At 44.5% G+C, this 19,823-nt stretch overlaps 1 protein-coding gene across 6 annotated transcripts in view; it reads right to left on the reverse strand.

Moving 5' to 3' along the window:
• ERBIN (erbb2 interacting protein) overlaps positions 1-19,823 on the reverse strand; it is a 252,164-nt gene that overhangs the window by 8,510 nt on the left and 223,831 nt on the right. For 4 of the 6 annotated variants that reach the window (XM_075932365.2, XM_075932362.2, XM_075932363.2 and 1 more), the window contains 3 exons: positions 9,184-9,327; positions 8,265-8,396; positions 3,232-3,441 (listed from right to left, as the gene is read on the reverse strand). In XM_075932365.2, the coding sequence (XP_075788480.2) occupies positions 3,232-3,441; positions 8,265-8,396; positions 9,184-9,327 (486 nt within the window). The remainder of the gene's footprint in view (positions 1-3,231; positions 3,442-8,264; positions 8,397-9,183; positions 9,328-19,823) is intronic. The other 2 variants (XM_075932367.2, XM_075932366.2) reach the window with 2 other exon arrangements.

Here is a 19,823-nt window from a genome sequence, read left to right on the forward strand (position 1 = left end):
CTCCCCCCCCCGCCCCGCCGAGTGCCCGGGGCCGGCACTCCCCCCCTCCCGCCGAGTGCTGTGCGCCCGGCGCTCCCCCCCGCCCCGCCGAGTGCCACGTGCCCGGGGCCGGCACTCCCCCCCTCCCGCCGAGTGCCCGGGGCCAACGCTCCCCCCCCCCGCCACGCGCCCGGGGCTGGCGCTCCTCCCACCACGCGCTCCCCCCCGCCGCGTGCCCAGGACTAGCGCCCGGCGCTCCCCCCGCCAAGCGCCCGTGCGCCATGTGCCCGGGGCCAGGCCAGCCCCGAGCACCTAGCGGGCGCATTGAAATGCCCCCGCGGGCTCCATGGCACCCGCGGGCACCGTGTTGGGGACCACGGCTCTAAGTGATAGCTCCACGGTCAAATCTTAGAGGACGCCTACCAATCTCTGCGAATTTCAATGTCCTAGAGCAGTCCTCCAAGACTAGGCATGGGCAATAATTTTTGAGCGGGGGCCACTTAAATTTCTTTTTAAGTGGTCACAGACCTCGAGTGGAAGGAGCAGAGCCTTTAAATAGCAGTTGAAAGGGCTCGCGCCTTCTCTGCAGCTCCCAGGCATCACATTAACTAGAGATGGGAGCTACAAGCCTTTTCAATTCCTGCTATGTAAAGGGCTCGCTGCTCCCTGCCTGCTGCTAGTGGGTTGCCTGGGAGCCAGGGACAAGTCAGCCCTTTCAACTGCTTCTATTTAAAGGGCTCACGCCTTCTCTTGGGCTGTTGCCTGCAAGCCATGGAGAAGGCCTGAGCCCTTGAAATAGAAGCAGTTGAAAGGGCTCATGTGTCCCTGGCTCTCTGGCAACGGGCTATTGTGGGGCCGGAGTTGCGACCCCGCAGCTGTCTGGGAGGTGCAAACCCTTTAAATAGAAATAGTTAAAAGGGCTCCCAGCCCCGCTGCTAGTGCGTTTCCTGTGAGCCAGGGACACTCAAGCCCTTTCAACTGCTTCTATTTCAAGGGCTCAGACCTTCCCCATGGCTGGCAGCCAACAGCCCCAGAGAAGGCGTTGCCTGGCAGCTGTGGGGAAAGTGTGAGCCATTTAAATAGACGCAGTTAAAAGGGCTTACACATGGCTCCCAGGGAACATGCCAGCAGTGGGGGGCAGGAGCTGCCAATCTTTTTATCTTGTTTTATTTAAAGGCCTTGTGCCTTCCCCACAGCTGCCAGGCAACGTGTTGCCTGACAGGCGTGGGGAAGGTGCGAGCCCTTCAAATAGAAGCAGTTAGAAGGGCTCACGCAGCTCCAGTGCCTATGCAACAAGTTAAGGGGCAGGGCCTGGAACAGCAGCATGAGCCAGATCCAAGCCCTAGCTGGGCCGCATCCAGCCTGCTGAGTGGCTTTTGTCCACCCCGTCCAAGATGTTAAATATAGCAACATGGTATACAGCCACTCCCCCACATGACTCTCTCCCAATATTGCTCTCCCAGTAATATCAGGAGATAGGAGCAGGTGACTGGAAAGAGGCTCCAGAAATCAGGAAGTTTCCATCCTACAGGGAAACTTAGCTCTGAATTATCATCTACTGGTATTCCTAGAATAAGGAGCTACCAACTGAGGCAGAATAATGCTTTTAAAGTTTCAACTAGTTTTCTCTTCTATTATATAATGCAATTATCAGGGCAGATAGCACTTTCCCTAATATGTGGTACTATACCTTCATCTCAGTGTTGTGGTTTTTTTTGTGGGGGGAGGGAGAAGGAGTAAAGGGTGTTATAATGTCTTCAAGAGGGAAGGAGGAAGGGACTAGGAAAAAGTTAAGTCCTGCCTGCCTTCGCTGAAGTTGATATTTGAAGGGTTCCAGTAAATCCTTTGATTTCTATAAGAATTACAGCTATTTGCAAACCTGCAATTATTTCCTAGATGCTTTCTCTAGTTGCATATGTTTCTTCTTCAGGGACCAACAGAGAATTCTCTTTTCTGCCCCTAACATCTTGTGCCTCCGCTTGCTTCTAAGCTCATCTGTTCCTCCATTTTTGGAATGTTGACTTCAGGTCATTAATAAAAGACTGCTGCATCACTAACATGTGTAGATGTGGAAGGCCTTATATGTTCTTGTTGCCTGAAAGTCACTTCACAAGGAAGCAAGCATGTACGGGTTTCAAAAATAATCTCATACGGTGAGTAATGAACAGCTAGTTGGTGTTATATACAAATATGACAAAAGGTACTATTGATAGCATTATCCACCAAAATAGTAAAAATTCTGTGCCAAAAAAATTCTTCAAAATTGTACATTTGTCAAAATAATATCAATTTCAATTATTTTGGTAATTTAATTCAAAATACCTATCAGAAAGTATGTCTGTAACAATACAGACCACAAAAAAGATTCAGGAAATGTTTTTTTTGACAAACACATTTCTTACTAGATATATTAATACCAAACTATGTAATAATTCAAAAATCTATTTCCTGCATCCCACAGAAGCAGTGCAGAGGATTCAGGGAGTCAGGGGTAACAGAAGAGCTGAGGGAGAGGGAAGTAATTGCTGGCAGTGAGTCTGAGAGTGAACCTGTAGGATTGCTGGGTATGTGCGAGGGAGAAATATGAAACAGGCTGTTTTGGGGGGAAATGGTGAAAGGAATTGTTAGGGAATTGGGGATCCTCACCATGCAGACCCTGGCTAATTGCTAGCTTCTCTCATTCAGTCAGGCACATCTGTTCCTGTCCCGATGTATTCCTATACCCACTCTTTCCTCTATCCTCATGTGGCCTTGCACCCTCACACTCACTGAGCTCAATGGCACCCAGTAGCTTCTGAGCAACTTGACCTCTCATTGTTTCCCTTCGCCTCCCTGTCAGAATTATTTATTGGGGGTGAGGAATCTACATGGGAAATCGAAAAGGTATCTTATGCATGTAACCAAAGGTGTGGTTTATTCTTTCCACCCTCCTATTACTTGTAGGGTAGGCAATACTGGTCCTGATGTTGGTGATCTGGAGCTGTCAAACTGCAGGTATGATTTCAGGCAACCATTTTACTTTTAAGAGTAAATTCCACTCTTAAATTTCAATGAGCTACAATGCTCTCTTGCTGGAGTTAAATTCCTAAGCTATTTCTGTCACCTTCCATTTAGTTGTAATAGTAATAGTAGAGGTAAATAAAATAATACCATCTTGCACTTATGGCTACCAACAACACAGAAATCATATATTCAAACAAATGCTTATTAAAAAGCTTTCCTCTTGACTTTAATATTATTTTTTATTCTTACCTCTTGCCTTGCCATCTCATGGCCTTGCCTGGGAGAGTACTGGGACTGAGTATAGGGAGGCTGATGGGCAACTTTCAGCATCAGATAATCAATTAATTGCTCTCTAGAGGGATGTCTTGCCACAGATGCTTGGGGAGGGGGATGTTGGACTTGACTATAGTTTGCCTGAGGCCTGGGAGGCTGGCACATCTGCCCATTTGTCAAAGGTATCTGAATAAAACATGAATAATCTTTAAATCATAATATTTTATAACATGAATCTTCAATTTTTATTCAATTATTTCAATATTTTTCATAGTAACTAGTCATAGCATTTTTGTGAGCATTACTAAACCTCAGTTTTAAACATATGCCACTATATTTTTATTATAATTATCAGTAATAACTTATGAAGAAGATAAGCATGTAAAGCAAAGCTAACTTGAATTCTTATCTGCTAGAACAGAATAGAGTAAGCTGCTTCCTCGAGCTTTTTTAACACTTGTTTTAATGTAATTCTTTCCAACCCATGTTTTTGGTGATATCTCTAACACAGTTGTTCTCAAAGTGTAGTCTGTGAGCATCTTGCAGATGGGCCTCAGGCTTGGCCCCACCCCCCTACAGCGGGGAGTCTGCACTAGTGCTCCAGTCCTCCCCTGCCCCCATGAGGTTGAAGTGCCAGTGCCAGCTTACTGCTGTGTGGAAGGGGGAAATGGAAGGGAGGAACAAGCCTCACAGGCTGGATCTATCTTGTGAGGGGAGGAAGTGACTCCATGCACTGACACTCCCTACCCCCCTGCTGGGGAACAGCAATGCAGGAAACTATTTGTCTAGAGGCTTTCCTCACTCCTTAGCTGAAATCATGGTCAGTGGGAGCAGCAGGGAGCAGTGCCTGGAAGCAGCATGATACACGGACTCAGGAAAGGGGCCCCCCTAACCTCTTCATGCCCAGTCCCCTACCCCCAGCCCCTTCACACATACCCCTCCCACCGAGACTACGTTCTTGCACCCAACCTCCCGGCCAGACCCCCTCATCCCCATCCCACTGCTGAAACCTCCCTCCCACCTAGACCTCACACCCCCACCCCCTCCTACATCCAATTTCTTATCATAGATGGTTGGCAGGTGGTCCATAGAAAGGTTTGCACTGAGCGGAGTGGGCTGTGGGTCAAAAAGTTTGAGAACCACTGTTATAACAGTATCAGAGGTTGGTTTACACTGTGAAATTATGTATTATTTCTTTTTTATTCACAAAATGTGCATATCAATTGTAACTCTGAATTACTCATACACAAGAAATTTAATAATGCTACAGGGGTGTGACTGCTAAGACAAAATGTTTATTTAGTAAATTCTAATTATGTCACTGTTGGGTATGTTTTCCACTACCACTTAACATGGCAAATCTCTTCCACTAAAGATCTCACAACTAAAGATTTTATGAAATCTTAATTTCAAAACTATGGTGAGAATCTTTCCCGTATATATTGTTCTCTGGTTTGACTTTATCTATTGATTCGATACGGCAGACACTAAAGTGATTAGTGCCGGACAGAAGTATCTGTAACTATCTAATTAAAATTAATTCACTAAAGTTGCAGCTATACACAGCAAAACTTTTTACTGAAGGACTTCTAGGTGATTAATTTGTACTGGAGCACAATGTTCATGGACAAGAACATCTTCTTACCCTTCGCTCCCCCCACAAAAAAAGCCTACTACATGTACTCAGTACCCTAATATTGTGGTATCTCTTGTAACTCAATCTCCCAGTCCAAAACCACCATCATCTTCAATTTTTCTAGTAATCACCACACCTATCCTGAATTTATGTGTCAGATATACCATACTAGCATACCCAAATACTAATAAAGTTTTATTTTCTCTAACTTGCAAATAACTGAAATAAGTATGTAGGAAAATTTCAGTTTCTAGTCATGCTGTCAATTGTCTTCTGTATCTCATTACTGTTCTGAGTAAAGTGAGGTTCTACTTTGTAATGTGATTCTGAAAAATAGCCATCTGGGGTTTAACAGATATTGTTTAATTTATTTACCTAAAAAATTGGTTAGGTTTACAAGTAAAAGTAGGTTTTTTCCCCTAAACTACCAGCTATAAAAATTAAAACATAACTGAGAAAAAAGTTAAGATTTTTCCTTCTACATCATACCAATAATAAAAGTTTATAAAAGCCAAAATCTGCCCGATTACAATTGTGCAACCTTACTGCCTTAAATGGATTTGCACAAATGCAGTTACTGGAAGCTAATAAATTATTGACAATCCAGCTCACTTCCATTTATCTATATTGTACAAAATATTCAAGTCCTGAACTGAAACTTATTTTTGCACATATTAAGTAAATGCAACTCTGAACACACAGGCAACAGATGTACTGCATAAGGTAGTGCTACTGTCACCATGAAGAAAGTGGAAGCTTTCTGTAATATTTTATGACTATCTTGCCAGTTTATTACTGTGATGTTTACTGTATGCATATAAAGGGTTAATGATGGGATAGCCACAACATGCAAAAAAGGAGACCTTTTAACAGCTGCTCTGCCAGTACCTGACACTATCAAATACCAATCCCTTTGAGGGCTCAGTCTGATTCCCTGGATAGCCTACTTGAAAGGTACAGGAATACAAGGGGTAAGATGAGGTTTTGAGATAAGGTGAACCCAGATCCCAGGGGCTGAGATGTCTGCAGTAAGATAGGCCTGCCTAAGACTAAGTGAGACAGATACACAAGTAAACCATTGATTGTGTTACAAACCCCTTTTTTCTGTTTTGTCTCTATTCTTAAAATTAAACAATTTGTTTTAAAAACGCTATTCGGGTTGCTGTGTCACTTTGGAAAGGAAGGATTGCCAGTACCAAACTGAGTTGGGCAAAAAAGAGAACCTTATCATTAACATCTGGAGAGAAAAATCAGTTATTAAATTATTTTGTAACTTCTAACTACTTGATGCACTTTTTTTTGTCTGTGTAATTTAGGATAAAAGCTTAAAAGTTTTTATTATTATATGTTTTGAGATTTATCTATCTTTCAGAAATATTTTTATCCAAATTTCAAAGTACACAAATTTCAAGTACACTGTAAATCTCTGCAGTACTAGGATGAGGTCTTCACCCCCCCCCCACTCTGGTCCCTTTATATGCCATAAAGGGGCCATACAAGTCTGCCCCCACACTGACCCTTTAAGGGGTTAAAACCCAGCCCTGCATGAGGGCTGGAGCCATGGAGCAAGCAGCTGCAGCAGACAGCTGCCAATTAGGGCCCAGCTGTGGGCTGTATAAATAAGGGCTCCAGGAAGGAGAAAGAGTGAGACTCACTCTTGCTCTGACTGGGGAACAAGAGGGACCTTGCTGCTAGGGAAGCTAGAGGCTTCCTGATTTAGAAACACAGCTGGGGAGAGTAAAGCTGGGCTGGGGAAGCTCTGGCAAGGCAAACTCCCAGGCTGCAGGGCCTGAAGCAAGGCCTTAGGGTACAAGGGCAATGGGGAGACAAGTCAGGATAGGCAAAAGCAGCAGGTCCACACTCATCTGCCAGTGATGAGGGGCCATTTCAGACTGCAGTTTGCCCTTGTGACCGGGCCTAGAAGAAGACTGGCAGCAGATCACTGAGGCAAGATGGATATAGAGGGATGGAGGGTCTCCAGAAGAGAAGGACTCGAGTGCGGGGGCACTGCAGTCAAATAGTATCCAGGTAGGAGGGGCACCACAGTCTGGGAGAAATGTGGGCCCGGACCTAGAGTGGTGGAGAATAACTGTAAAACACTGGGGCTACGTCTAGACTGGCCACAAATTCCGGAAAAGGGATGCAAATCAGGTAAGTCAGCATAGGGAAATCTGCGGGGGATTTAAATAAACATGTCCGCCGCTTTTTTTCCGGCTTGGGGAAAACGTGTAGACTGGCGCGATCCTCCGGAATAAAGCCCTTTTCCGGAGGATCTCTTATTCCTACTTAAAAGTAGGAATAAGAGATCCTCCGGAAAAGGGCTTTATTCCGGAGGATCGCGCCAGTCTAGACGCTTTTTTTCCGGCTTTTCCCCAAGCCGGAAAAAAAGCGGCGGACATGTTTATTTAAATCCGCGGGGGATATTTAAATCCCCCGCGGATTTCCCTATGCTGACTTACCTGATTTGCATCCCTTTTCCGGAATTTGTGGCCAGTCTAGACGTAGCCTAGGTGAGTCACCAACCAGAAGGGGGCACGTCAACACAAAAAATGCTAATTTCCTAAGTGACCAGCAGGAGGCGCTCTTGGTGGTGAGGCCTGCCCTGTTACAAAGTCTCAAACAAGCTGGAGGAGAATTTCCCCCATAAAGATGCCCAAAAAGGACCCATTTACAAGATGGGGCTTAGAGAGACGTTTTGGAGGCAAGGCTGAAGAGGCATGAGAGTCAGGGCTACACTTAGGAGATTCTGGGCAGCGCTATGACCCATAGGGTGCGCCAAGTGAGCTGTCAGAACTTCAGCTCTTTGGGACACTTAAGTTGTACTGGAAACATCTCCCAGAAACAGAAGGGTGCAAAGATGGCTTAAAGCTCCATTAGTCCTTCATCCCGTGCCACAAATTCTATATTATGCCTCTTAAGCAAATACAGATTTTTGCTCTCCTGTGTCAGCAATTTACTAGCCCAATTTTTTCATTATATGTAAATAAATCTGGACATGTTTTTTAAAAAGTTCATTCTCCTTTGTTTAGCATTCTAAACTTGTCTGCCACATGCAGGAGTCTGTGTGCCACATGCAACCCCTCTGTTATTGAGAGATCTATTATTAAAAACCTTCCCCATTAATTTTCCCTGACCATACGAAAACAAAAAACAGATCACTTTGAATTGTTCCGATGACATGATTTCTTATTTGAAGAATGATCTCTTTTAAGGTCATATGAATTATCATAACAAATATTTTGGTAAAAATCAAAATGTCTTTTAGATTTAAAAACTAGTGAGCAATTCCAAGTGTAACTTACTCTACTATGTTTTAGATGTACATTTTTGTGGGGGATGACACACATAAATATCGTAGCATATAACACATTACCTGTGCAGCTATTTTCTTCATACTCTCTGGAGGAACATCTTTGAGACTAAGTGTGCCAGATGAATAGTTCTGCTGTCCTGAAATGAATATCTCCTCTTGGCATGGCTCTCCTGGGGTACATGTCTGGGGATGCTTTAAACAGGATAGAAACATGTAAGCAAATATTTCCTCAAATCATCAAAATGTTTCAATTTTTACATTTATTTTTAGTTTCTAAGAATGCTAATCATATCACCTGAGTTTGCATGGGGACCCAGAAATCCATAAAGCTTAACCCCAACTTTAAAAAAATATTACAACTGTTGAATGTTTTAGAGCCACATAACACAGGTGGGTCACAAGAAAGGTGAACAATGCATGGACTTGAAGGATTAATACAAGTCTCTTGTTGACAAGATTTAAACAACAACAGATTTCAGGTTATTCAGTGCTGAGGCTTCCTTCATCATTCTTACCAAACTATGTATCAACTTAATTTGCTTGATTGCCTCTAAACATCTTTAGATAAGGTTTGCTTTACCAAACATTGAAAAAGAAATGGATAAATCCCAATTTGGTTCTCTTTAGACCTATATCAAATTCAGAGGCCAAGGATCATCATCTATAGCAGCTCTGCTTACAGAGGAGGGCAAAACAGAAAACATTCTTATAGCTTTACAGCCATCTATCTGAGGAAGCCAATTAGACAAATTGGTTTGCAAGTTGTATTACCTTGTAAAGAAAGTAGAGTATATGAACTCAAGGCAATTAAGTGTTTGGCTTCAGTGCCCAACTTGTAACTCAAGTTTAAACTATTTTTATAATTCTGACAATGCTTTCCATGTATAAAGGGACAAAATTCTAATGATTTATTTAAATATATATTTCAAATGACCTTTTCCCCCTTTATATATTGCAGTAGCCTATTGTAGGTACTCACACGAACAATGTGCACACCAGAACCTCTTCTGTCTGCAGCACTCAAGGCAACACTACCCTGGCTGCCATGCAGATCCCTAGAGCTGCCATAGTGAAAGCTGCTAACTGCAGCATAATTGGAATTAAAGGACCTAGACAGCATGCTCTGAATAAAGAGGGGACAGATTTAACACAGAGATTAGTGCAGCATGCATAAATCACAGGACATGTTATACACAGACTTATACAGACATAGATTTCATATCATGCAAAAATAAATATCATGCAATTGAATTAGCTTTGGCATTGGGAAATACAAAAAAAACCCCTCAGACACACTTCATTTACATGTATTTTTGGTAAATTAACATGCAACCCAACACAGTATACATACAAAATTACATGTAAATAAGGCCATTCAGATGTATATGTGCTCAGGAAAACAATATAGATGTTTAATTCATCTAAATTATCATACTTCAATTATTACCAACATATCACATAAGTATGTTGATAGAAAGGAAAAACTGACAGCTAAGATACACCTGTGCTGAAACTAATTCTCAGAAGAGCCATTATTTTGTCACAAAAGTTTTCAAGATTACTTGTCCAACAATGAAAATTTCTTCAGCCATAGAATTTTTTTTCTACCAACACAAAAGTAACACAAAATAAATAACATGCACTCTGACAAATGTATTGAGCAGAGATTAATCTAGCAGGGAAAGACCTCAACAGTATTGGCAATGGTTTCAGAAAGAAAAACAGAAAGAGCATTACCACTTTACCCACCTGGAGTGTTGGCAAGATAAAATAAATGAAGGAACATGGGCATCTAACATAAAAATGGGGAAGTCCCCAAATTAACCAAACTGACAAATGAACTATTCCTATTTAATCACTGGCATTGAATCCACTGCATGATATTATTTGCATACAAGAATATTACTTTCATAATGTTAAGGATATGATGGGGAAAAATCAGAAGCCAGGAAATGCAGTTTTGCTTGTTTCTATGAAATTCCTGTGTGATTGTTTTCTGTTTAAAAAGGTCTCATAGAAAGTTCCAAATTTATGATTTGACTAAGATAACTATAACCACTCTTCGGTGAATACATTTTTTGTTTTGTTTTTAAAATGCACATATAGTGCCGATGTTTGGAATACATACTAGTCACTACACAACACTACAAAAAGTGTTCCTGTTACATCACACTTGAGAGGTGCCAATGACCATTGGGAGCCTTCTAAATCAGCAATGCCAATTAGGACTACAAGATTCTTCTTATAGCACTAATTTTTTGGAAACCAGGACATAAGAGGTTGTACAGTCCCCAGCTGTCTCACTTTGTTTTGCTAAACCTGAGAATACAATACCAAGGGAAAGCAGAAGATGGGTGATTAATTTGTATCTGCTGAGGCAACATTAAGAAATCCAGTTACCTTTCTTCAAATAATCTCTTACTTATGATGGCCTCTACATATTTCCATTTGTGGGAGCATTCTAATTAAAAAATTGGAAAAGGGGAAGAGTTCTAATTAAACAAGGATTACAGTACTGCCCTTCCAAAGTGAGCATGAGATCTAAATAACAAGTTTTTTTTAAAAAGAGCTATGTGAACATGTGGGAAAAAGTCCAGGTGGCAGCCTCAAAGATTTCTATCGTGGAAACTTTACAGATTCAGGCCACTGATAGGCTGCATCTAGACTGGCATGATTTTGTGCAAATGTAAAAGTTTTTCCATTAAAAGTATTTGCGCAAGAGAGTGTCTATACTGGCATGTGCTTTTGTGCAAAAGCATCCGTGCCAGTGTAGACGCTCTCTTGCGCAAGAAAGCTCCTATGGCCATTTTAGCCATCGGGCTTTCTTGCGCAAGAAATTAATGTGGCTGTCTACACTGGCCCTCTTGCGCAAGGATACTTGCGCAAGATGGCTTATCCCTGAGCAGGGGCGTCGGAATATTTGCGCAAGAACCACTGATTTTGTACATTACAAAGTCAGTGTTCTTGCGCAAATACTCGCGGCCAGTGTAGACAGACAGCAAGATTTTGCACAAAAGCGGCCACTTTTGCGCAAAATCATGCCAGTCTAGACACACCCATATTGTCTGAGGTAATGAAGAAAGCATTAAGACCTTGAGATACTAACATCATAGCTAACACACACATACATACCCACACTTGTACCAAAAATGGTCTGACATCATCCTGCTCCTTCCACTTCTGACTAATAAATCATAGTAAATGCTAACAAAAGATGAAGAACATGTTTAACAGTTGAGAGCAAAGAAAGTGTTTATACATTTCTTTGGGAAAAGTACAGGAGGAGGTTTTTCAACTGTTATTTATGGTCACCAGATCTTAGGAAATCTGTCAACATAGCCATGTGCACTTCTGAATAGAAACCTATGATCCATGGCAACACTTTATCCATTCTCTATAAGAGCATCAGATCCCCGGGTGGAGATACTTCACTCTAGGGATGTTAAAAATCATGTAAAGGAGTAACCAGGCAACTGCTGAAAATCCACACTTTGGGCTCTGCAGTGTAAAGCTTAGCCTGCAGTGAAGCCACCCTGGGAATGGGACTGCCAGCACTTGCCGGCCTGGCTCCCAGGGAGGAGGCTTAGCTGCCACAATAAAGCCTCCTCCCTGGAGCTGAGCAGGCAGCCCTTGCCCACCCGGTGCCTGGGGAGGAGGTTACGCTGAGTGTAACAGACACCGTTAACTGATAAGCATTTGCTTATTACTTGAAAATCCAGTAAGGATTACAGATGCTAGGGTTACTATCCTGAACTTGTTGAACTAGTGGTGGTCTAGGAGAGGGCACCATCCCCCTTTCTTCTTCTGGACCAGGAAATATCAAGAAAAAAAATGAAAACCTGCCTTGGAATTCTAAGGGAACTACACTTGCTACAAAGTGTAGGAGGAAGACCATTTCTTTTTTGAACAATCTCTTGTGAGTAGGGACCCAGCCAGAAGTAGAGGATAGAGCAGGAGTAGCCAACCCGTGGCTCTTTGCTTAAAGAAATGTGGCTCTTGCTAGTTCTGCGGTTCTTACTAGTTCTGCGCCTGGACGGCTCACAGCTGGCTGCTCTGGAGGGAGAAGCGTGTAGCAGCGGCAGCTACGGGACACAGACATTGGGTTAGAGCGGGGGAGGGGGATTAGGGGTGCCTGGCTCTGGAGGAGGGGGAGGGCTTTGGGTTAGAGTGGGGAGGCTGGAAGTGCCTGGCTCTGGGGGAGAGAAGAGGGATTGGGTTAGAGTGGAGGATTGGGGGTGTCTGGCTCTGGGGGAGGAGTGGGGCATTGGGTTAGAGTGTGGGGCTGGGGGTACCTGGCTCTGGGGGAAAAGAGGGGGATTGGGTTATACCGGGGGAGGGAAGCTGAAGTACCTTAAACTCAAAGTCTTCATGGATGCAGAATAAGGCAACCAACACAGATGTCATTCTTAAATTCCAGGGCAAAAAAAGAATTGGCATATACCTGGTTTACACTGTTTCTTTAAAGAAAATTCAAGGGCTATTGTTTGCCAGACTGAAGCAATTATTCTGAGATACGAGTCTCTCCCTCATTGTTTTTGAACCTCTCATATTTGCAGTCTGGGACAGAACTGAATTTTTAGAACTATAAAAAGTTATAATCTTCATAAATAAAAAAAAAAACCACGAGGAAACAATACCAGAGATCAACAAGCTGGAGTGAAACAGGCACTTCAAATTGTGCTAATTTACTTCTCAGTTCAGTTTAATTTTAAAAAACTCACAGGACATAATAGGGCAATAGTGTTAAATTTAAAATACATGGTGGGGATGCTTTATTTTTAGTGTGAGAACATTACTGTATTTTTAAATATATTTTTTTAATTTGATGTTTGTTCCTTGTCAAGTTCTCTGAAGATCTATGGACTGGCCGTGAATTTTTTAAAGTGACTAGATACTTTTTTATTGGTTTTTGTCTGAAATGTCCTGTAATGTTATTTTTATCATTACATTTTGTGTACTATGTCTATCTATCTATATATGGATATATAAAAATAAATATATATGTGACTCTTAGAACTCTATTCACAGCTATTTTGGCTCTTCATTTCTAACTGATTGGCCACCGCAGGTTACAGGGAGGGATTAGAATAGGGTAGAGTATTCCTTCTCCACAATCTCCATCATCCACTGATGGGAAGGTTACTTACCATGTGCAGGTACTGGAGTTCTTCTAGATGGGTGTCCCTGTGGGTGCTCCACCACAGGTGCTTGAGCGCTGCTCCGCTTCTAATCGGAGATTTTTGACAGCAGTATCCATGGGCAGCAGTACATGCAGGGCACTGGCATGAAAAATTTGAAACAGCTATTCCACCTGTGCAGCCAACCATTTTCTCAGTTCCTTCTATGACCCTGATGTAGATAAGTCTGACACAGAGGGGAGGAAGGGAGGGTGGTGGAGCACCCACAGGGACAACCATATTGAAGAACTCCAGTTACTGCACATGGTGAGTAACTTTGCCTTCTTCTTTGAGGCTCCACCTTAGGTGATTATGAAACAGTAGTCGTATTTGGAGGTGGGAGCTTCGGAAGGTGTGAGTCTGTAACCAAGGGTATTGTTCACCCAAACTGGGTTTCAGAATCTTCGGAAGTCTGAATGACATAATGCTGTGTGAATATGTGCGTGGATGCCCATGTGGTGGCCTTGCAGATTTGTTCCATTGATACACCTCATAGGAATGCCACTGTAGCTGCCATAGCTCTTGTACAGTGAGCTGGTACGTTAGGTGGGGGCTTTTTTTGGGATATGGTATAAGCTAAGTGTATTCAGTTTGATACCCATTTGGATAGTCTTTGTTTTAATGTGGGTAATTCCTGTGATTTTTTTGTAGATGAGATGAAGAGCCGTGGAGTTCTGCAGAAGGCTTTTGTGCACTGTAAGCAGAAGGCAAGTGCCTGTGGATGTCGAAGGTACGGAGCACCACTCCCCTGTGGTCATTATGGGGTTTCTGGAAGAAGAAGGGTAAGTATACTGGTTCATTGCAGTGGAAGGAGGCAAGTACCTTCGGGAAGAATTTGTTCTTAAGACTATCTTGTCCTTATGGAATATTGTGTATGGGGTCCATCATGAGAGCTCCCAGTTCCCCTATTCTTCATGCAGAGGTGATTGCATCGAGAAAGACAACCTTCATTGATAGATGTAACAGGGAGCATGTGGATAGAGGATCAAATGGTTTGTCCATAAGTGTTCTAAGTACAAGATTCAGATTGCATGCGGGTGTTAGATCTTTCAGTGATGGAAATACATTGTGTAGGCCTTGTAGGAATCGTTTGATCGATGGGTGAGCAAAAACAGAGCACCCTTGTAATGGAAGATACAAGGCTGAGATGGAGGCCAGGTGTACTCTGACAGAGCTCAAGGAGAGACCAGCATTGTGCATGTCTAATCGACAGCGTAATATCTGTGAGATTTCTGTATATGCCAAGACATAGTTATGGTCCAAGCACCAAGCTGTGAACTGGTTCCATTTCAGTCTGTATATTCTTCTGGGTGTAGATCTTCGGGAATTCATGAGGATATGCTGCACTGGTTTTGGAAAGGCCTTTTCCATGGAGTTCAACCAGCCAGCATCCACACTTGGAGGTTTAGTGTGTATTGTTTAGGAGGTTTAGGTGGGATTGTTTATTTGTCCGTTGCATTGTGTGAGCAGAGATCAGACTGATTGAAAGTGATGTGGTGGTAGAATAGTCATCTGTAAGAGGTATGGATACCAAGTTTGTCTGGGTCAGTTGGGGAGCTTGGCCCTGTCCTGTTTGATCTTGAGAATCACCTGTTGGATAAGTGGGAGCGGGGGAAATGCATAGGATAGAGGTGCTGCCCATTGTATGCTGAATGCATCCCCTAGAGAGAGAAGGCCTATGCCTGCTCTTGAGCAATAGTACTGGTGAGTATTTTCATAGGCTGCAAATAGGTCCACTGTTGAAAAGCCCCATTTCTTGAATAGGTGAGTTAGCACTGATTAGTTGATTTCCCACTAATGGTTCTGTGGGAAGTGTCTGCTTAGATTGTCTGCATGTACGCTGTTCTTGCCAGGGAGGTAGGTTGCGACCAGGTTTGTTTCATGGGATACACTATTCCCACAGATACACTGCTTCTCTATAGAGCTGATATGGCCTCCTCCCTGTCAGTTGATATAGTACATCGTAGTGACATTGTCTGTAAGAATCTGGACTGTTCTGTTCTGGATTGGGGAGAAAGCGTGCAAGCGTTGCATACTTCCCTGAGTTTGAGAAGATTGATGTGGTGTTTGGTGTCATCTGGGGCCTGTTGTGCTTGTACTACTTGACACCCTGCAGGTAAGGTGGTGGGGTGGGTTCTGGCATGGTCGGTGTGCTTCCCAACCCAGAAGCGAAGTGCCTGTGGTAATCATTATTGATGCTGTGGATCATTGGAAGAGACCCCCTATGCATACTTTGTCGTGCAGGGTCCACCATACGAGTAAGGTCTTTATCTCACCCAGCATGGTAAGATGTTTGTTTATATGATGGATGTGCAGCCTGTATACTGTGCATAATCATACCTGAAGAGGTCTCGGGGTAGGCAGGCATGTGGTACCACAAACATGCCTACCACAACATGACCTAAGATTTGTAGACAGTGTCGGGCTGTTATGGACAGACTGATATATGCCAGAGATGGGAGGTCTTTGATTGCTGAGAATCTGTGTTCTGGTAGTGAAGCTACTGCTGTTCTGAAATCTAGGTGTGCTCCTATAAATTCTAATGTCTGAGTTGGAGCTAGTCTGCACTTAGGTAGGTTTATCTGGAGCCCCAGACTGTCAAATAGGGCTCTGGTGGCTTTGACCGCTTGTTCTGTGTTGCGTGCTGTGATACCTTTTATGAGGCAGTTGTCTAGGTATGGGAATATTGTGATCCACATTCTGTATAAGTGTGCAGCTACCACTGCCAGAACCTGCGAGAAAATTCATGGGGCTTGTGACGGGGCAGACAGGCCCCGCACTGACAGACAGGGGGTAGCCCAGGCCCAGCTGGTGGAGAAAGCCCCGCCCCTCCGACTCTGCTGGGCATGCTCCCAGCAGAGGCCGGGTATAAAAGCAGAGAGAGCCCTGCAGTCAGGGAGGCAGGAGCGCGCCCACAACCCCAGCAGATACTGCCTTGGAGGTGAAGGGGGCCCAGGGGAACCGGGGCATGGTAGGAAGCAGCCCAGGGCAAAGGATACAAAGTTTGGCTCGGCATGTATTGGCCAGATTCCCTGCCAAGCCGGCAGGAGCCATAGGCCCTGCCTAAAGGGCCCTGGGTTGGGACCCGGTGGAGAGGGAGGGCTCGGGTCCCCCTACCACCCATTCCCCCTGCCCTGGATAATCAAACCCTGAGCCAGGAGAGGCTTCTTGGAGCGGCTAGGCCTCTAGTACCGTATATGCCCTGATAGAGGGACCTGGACTTTTGTGTTGGGACTTTGGGTACCGTATATACCCTAATAGAGGGACCTGAACTTTTGGGACTTTGGGTACTGTATAGACCCGGAGAGAGGGGCCCAGACCGAGTTACGGGCCAGTAGAAGGGGGCCGCACCCCCTGACAGCGCTGTTAAGAGACCAAATGGTAGCAATCTGTACTGGCTCCCACGTATCCTTATTGTAAAATGTAGAAAGTCTCTCTGTGACAAGTGTATCGAGATGTGAAAATAAGCATCTTGGAGGTTGAGGGTAGACAGCTAGACTCTCTTTTCCAAGACAGAATGACAGTGGCAAGGGTTACCATCTTGAATTACTGGTATTGAACAAAGTGGTTGAGCTTGTAGAGGTCCAGTATTAGTCTCCATCCCCCCATCTTCTTGGAAGTGAATAATGGAAGTAGAATCCCTTACCTCTGTGGCACCTCTTCTATGGTGCCCAACCTGAAAAGGTGTTCTGCCTTTTGTACGAGCCCCTCTGCCCTCCCCCTCCCCTTGATGGAGTTTGTGCTGTGATTGGCTGTGATTGGCAGGTGGAAACTGTTGGCTGCTAATTAAAGTTTGAATTCTAGAAGCCTCTGCTGATTGGCTGAGCCTTGGTAGGGAGAGGGACTTTCAGGCAGTCCAGGGCTTTATAAAGCAGTGAGCAAGCGACCAAGGAGCTTGTGAACAGGTGAGTGCTAACAGGGAGTTTTGAGAGGGAGTTGGGAAGGGCGGGAGGTTCTCTTGCCTTTCTTTTTAAATCCCTTTTCCAGGACAGCAGCGATGGTTGGTGATGGGTCTGCTGTTGTTACCTGCACAGCGTGTGCCATCTTTGTCTTCCTCCCGGAAGAAAGAACGGATTTCATCTGCACCAAGTGCAAGCTGGTCGACATTTTGGAAGAAAAAATTAGAGGACTGGAGGCCCAAGTGTCAACCCTATGCTTGATCAGAGAGGATGAAGACTTCCTCGACAGAAGGCAGGATTTAATCCTTCAAGCACGGCAGGCAGAAGAGCCAGAGAGGGCAGTACGTGACCAAGAAGAGAACTGGCAGCATGTAACTTCTAGAAGGGGAAAAAGGCCAGCACGGGAATCCCCCGATACCATAGAGGTAAGCAATCGCTTTCAAGCTCTCTCCACAGGCTCTGCAGTGCTGAAAGCTCTGGAAGGAACCTCACAAGGAAGAAACTGGAAGGGAACACCATCTACTGGAAGGCATGGGATGCGTAGTCCTGCAGATGGGGGTTCCACAGCCACCACCCCCAAAAGGAAACGACGGGTGGTGGTGGTCGGGGGCTCCCTCCTAAGAGGGACTGAGCCATCCCTCTGCCGTCCAGACCTGGAATCTCGAGAGGTGTGCTTCTTTCCGGGAGCTTGCATTCAGGATGTCACTGAGAGGCTTACCAAGCTGATCAAACCTTCGGATCGCTACCCCTTCCTGCTTCTCCACGTGGGAACTAATGATACGGCCAAGAATGATCTTGAGCATGTTACTGCAGATTATGTAGCGCTAGGAAGAAGGATCCAAGAATTTGGAGCGCAAGTGGTATTCTCCTCCATCATCCCTGTTGAAGGGAAAGGACTGGGCAGAGATCATCGAATTGAGGATGTAAATACGTGGTTGCGCAGGTGATGTCGCAGAGAGGGCTTTGGTTTCTTCGACCATGGGATTCTGTTCCGGGCGCAAGGATTGTTAGGAAGAGATGGGATCCACCTAACAAAGAGAGGAAGGAGCATCTTCGCGGGCAGGCTTGCAAACCTAGTGAGGAGGGCTTTAAACTACGTTCGTCGGGGGACGGTGACCAAAACCCTGAGGGGAGTGGGAAAGTTGGATACCGGGAAGAAATGCAGAGAGGAAGGGGCAAGAAAGGAGGACCCATGTTTCGAATGGAGAAGATAGGACGATCAACTGGTTACCTGAAGTGTTTGTACACTAATGCGAGAAGCCTGGGCAACAAACAGGAAGAACTGGAGGCCCTGGCCCAGACCAAGAAATATGATTTAATTGGGATAACAGAGACTTGGTGAGATGACTCGCATGACTGGAGCGCTGTCATGGAAGGGTATAGACTGTTCAGGAGCAACAGGCAGGGGAGAAAAGGAGGAGGAGTTGCACTATATGTAAGAGAGCACTACGATTGCTCTGAACTCCAGTAGAAAGAGGGAGAAAAACCTGTTGAGAGTCTATGGGTTAAGTTTAAAGGAGCAAACAACAGCATTGATGTTGTGGTTGGTGTTTGCTACAGGCCACGGAATCAGGTGGATGAGGTAGATGAGGCTTTCTTTGGACAAGTGAGCGAAGCTTCCAGATCGCAGGCCCTGGTTCTCGTGGGGGACTTTAATCACCCTGACATCTGTTGTGAAACCAATACGGCAGTACACAGGCAATCCAGGAAGTTTTTGGAGAATGTTGGGGATAACTTCTTGACACAGGTGCTGAAGGATCTGACCAGGGGCCGTGCGCAGCTTGACCTTCTGTTTACAAAGAGGGAGGAACTTATAGGGGAAGTGGAGGTAGGTGACAACCTGGGAAGCAGTGATCATGAGATGGTAGATTTCAGGATCCTGACCAAAGGAAGAAAAGAGAGTAGTAAAATACACACCTTGGACTTCAAAAAAGCAGATTTTGACTCCCTCCGAGATCTGATAGGCAGAATCCCCTGGGATGTTAACATGAAGGGGAAAGGAGTCCAGGACAGCTGGCAGTATTTTAAAGAAGCCTTACTGAAGGCACAGAAAGAAACCATCCCGAAGCGTAGCAAGAGAGGCAAACATGGTAGAAGACCGGACTGGCTTACAGGGGAAATCCTTGGTGAACTTAAGCACAAAAAGGAAGCTTACAAAGAGTGGAAACTTGGATAAATGACCAGGGAGGAGTTTAAAGGTATAGCTCGAGAATGCCAGGGGGTTATCAGGAAGGCGAAAGTGCAAATGGAATTGCGACTGGCTAAGGATGTGAAGGATAACAAGAAATGTTTCTACAGGCATGTTAACAAGAAGAAGGTGATCAGAGAGGGTGTGTGGCCCCTAATGGATGAAGGAGGTAACCTAGTGACAGATGATGTGGGGAAAGCTGAAGTACTCAATGCTTTCTTTGCCTCTGTATTCACGGACAAGGTCGGCTCCTGGACTTCTGCGCCAAGTGACGCAAGATAGGATGAAGATGGACATCCCGTGGTGGGTAAAGAACAGGTTAGGAACTTTTTAGAAAAGCTAAACGTACATAAAT

The sequence above is a fragment of the Pelodiscus sinensis genome, chromosome 6 (assembly GCF_052426305.1).
Source record: "Pelodiscus sinensis isolate ZL-2025 chromosome 6, ASM5242630v1, whole genome shotgun sequence".
NCBI lineage: Eukaryota > Metazoa > Chordata > Testudines > Trionychidae > Pelodiscus > Pelodiscus sinensis.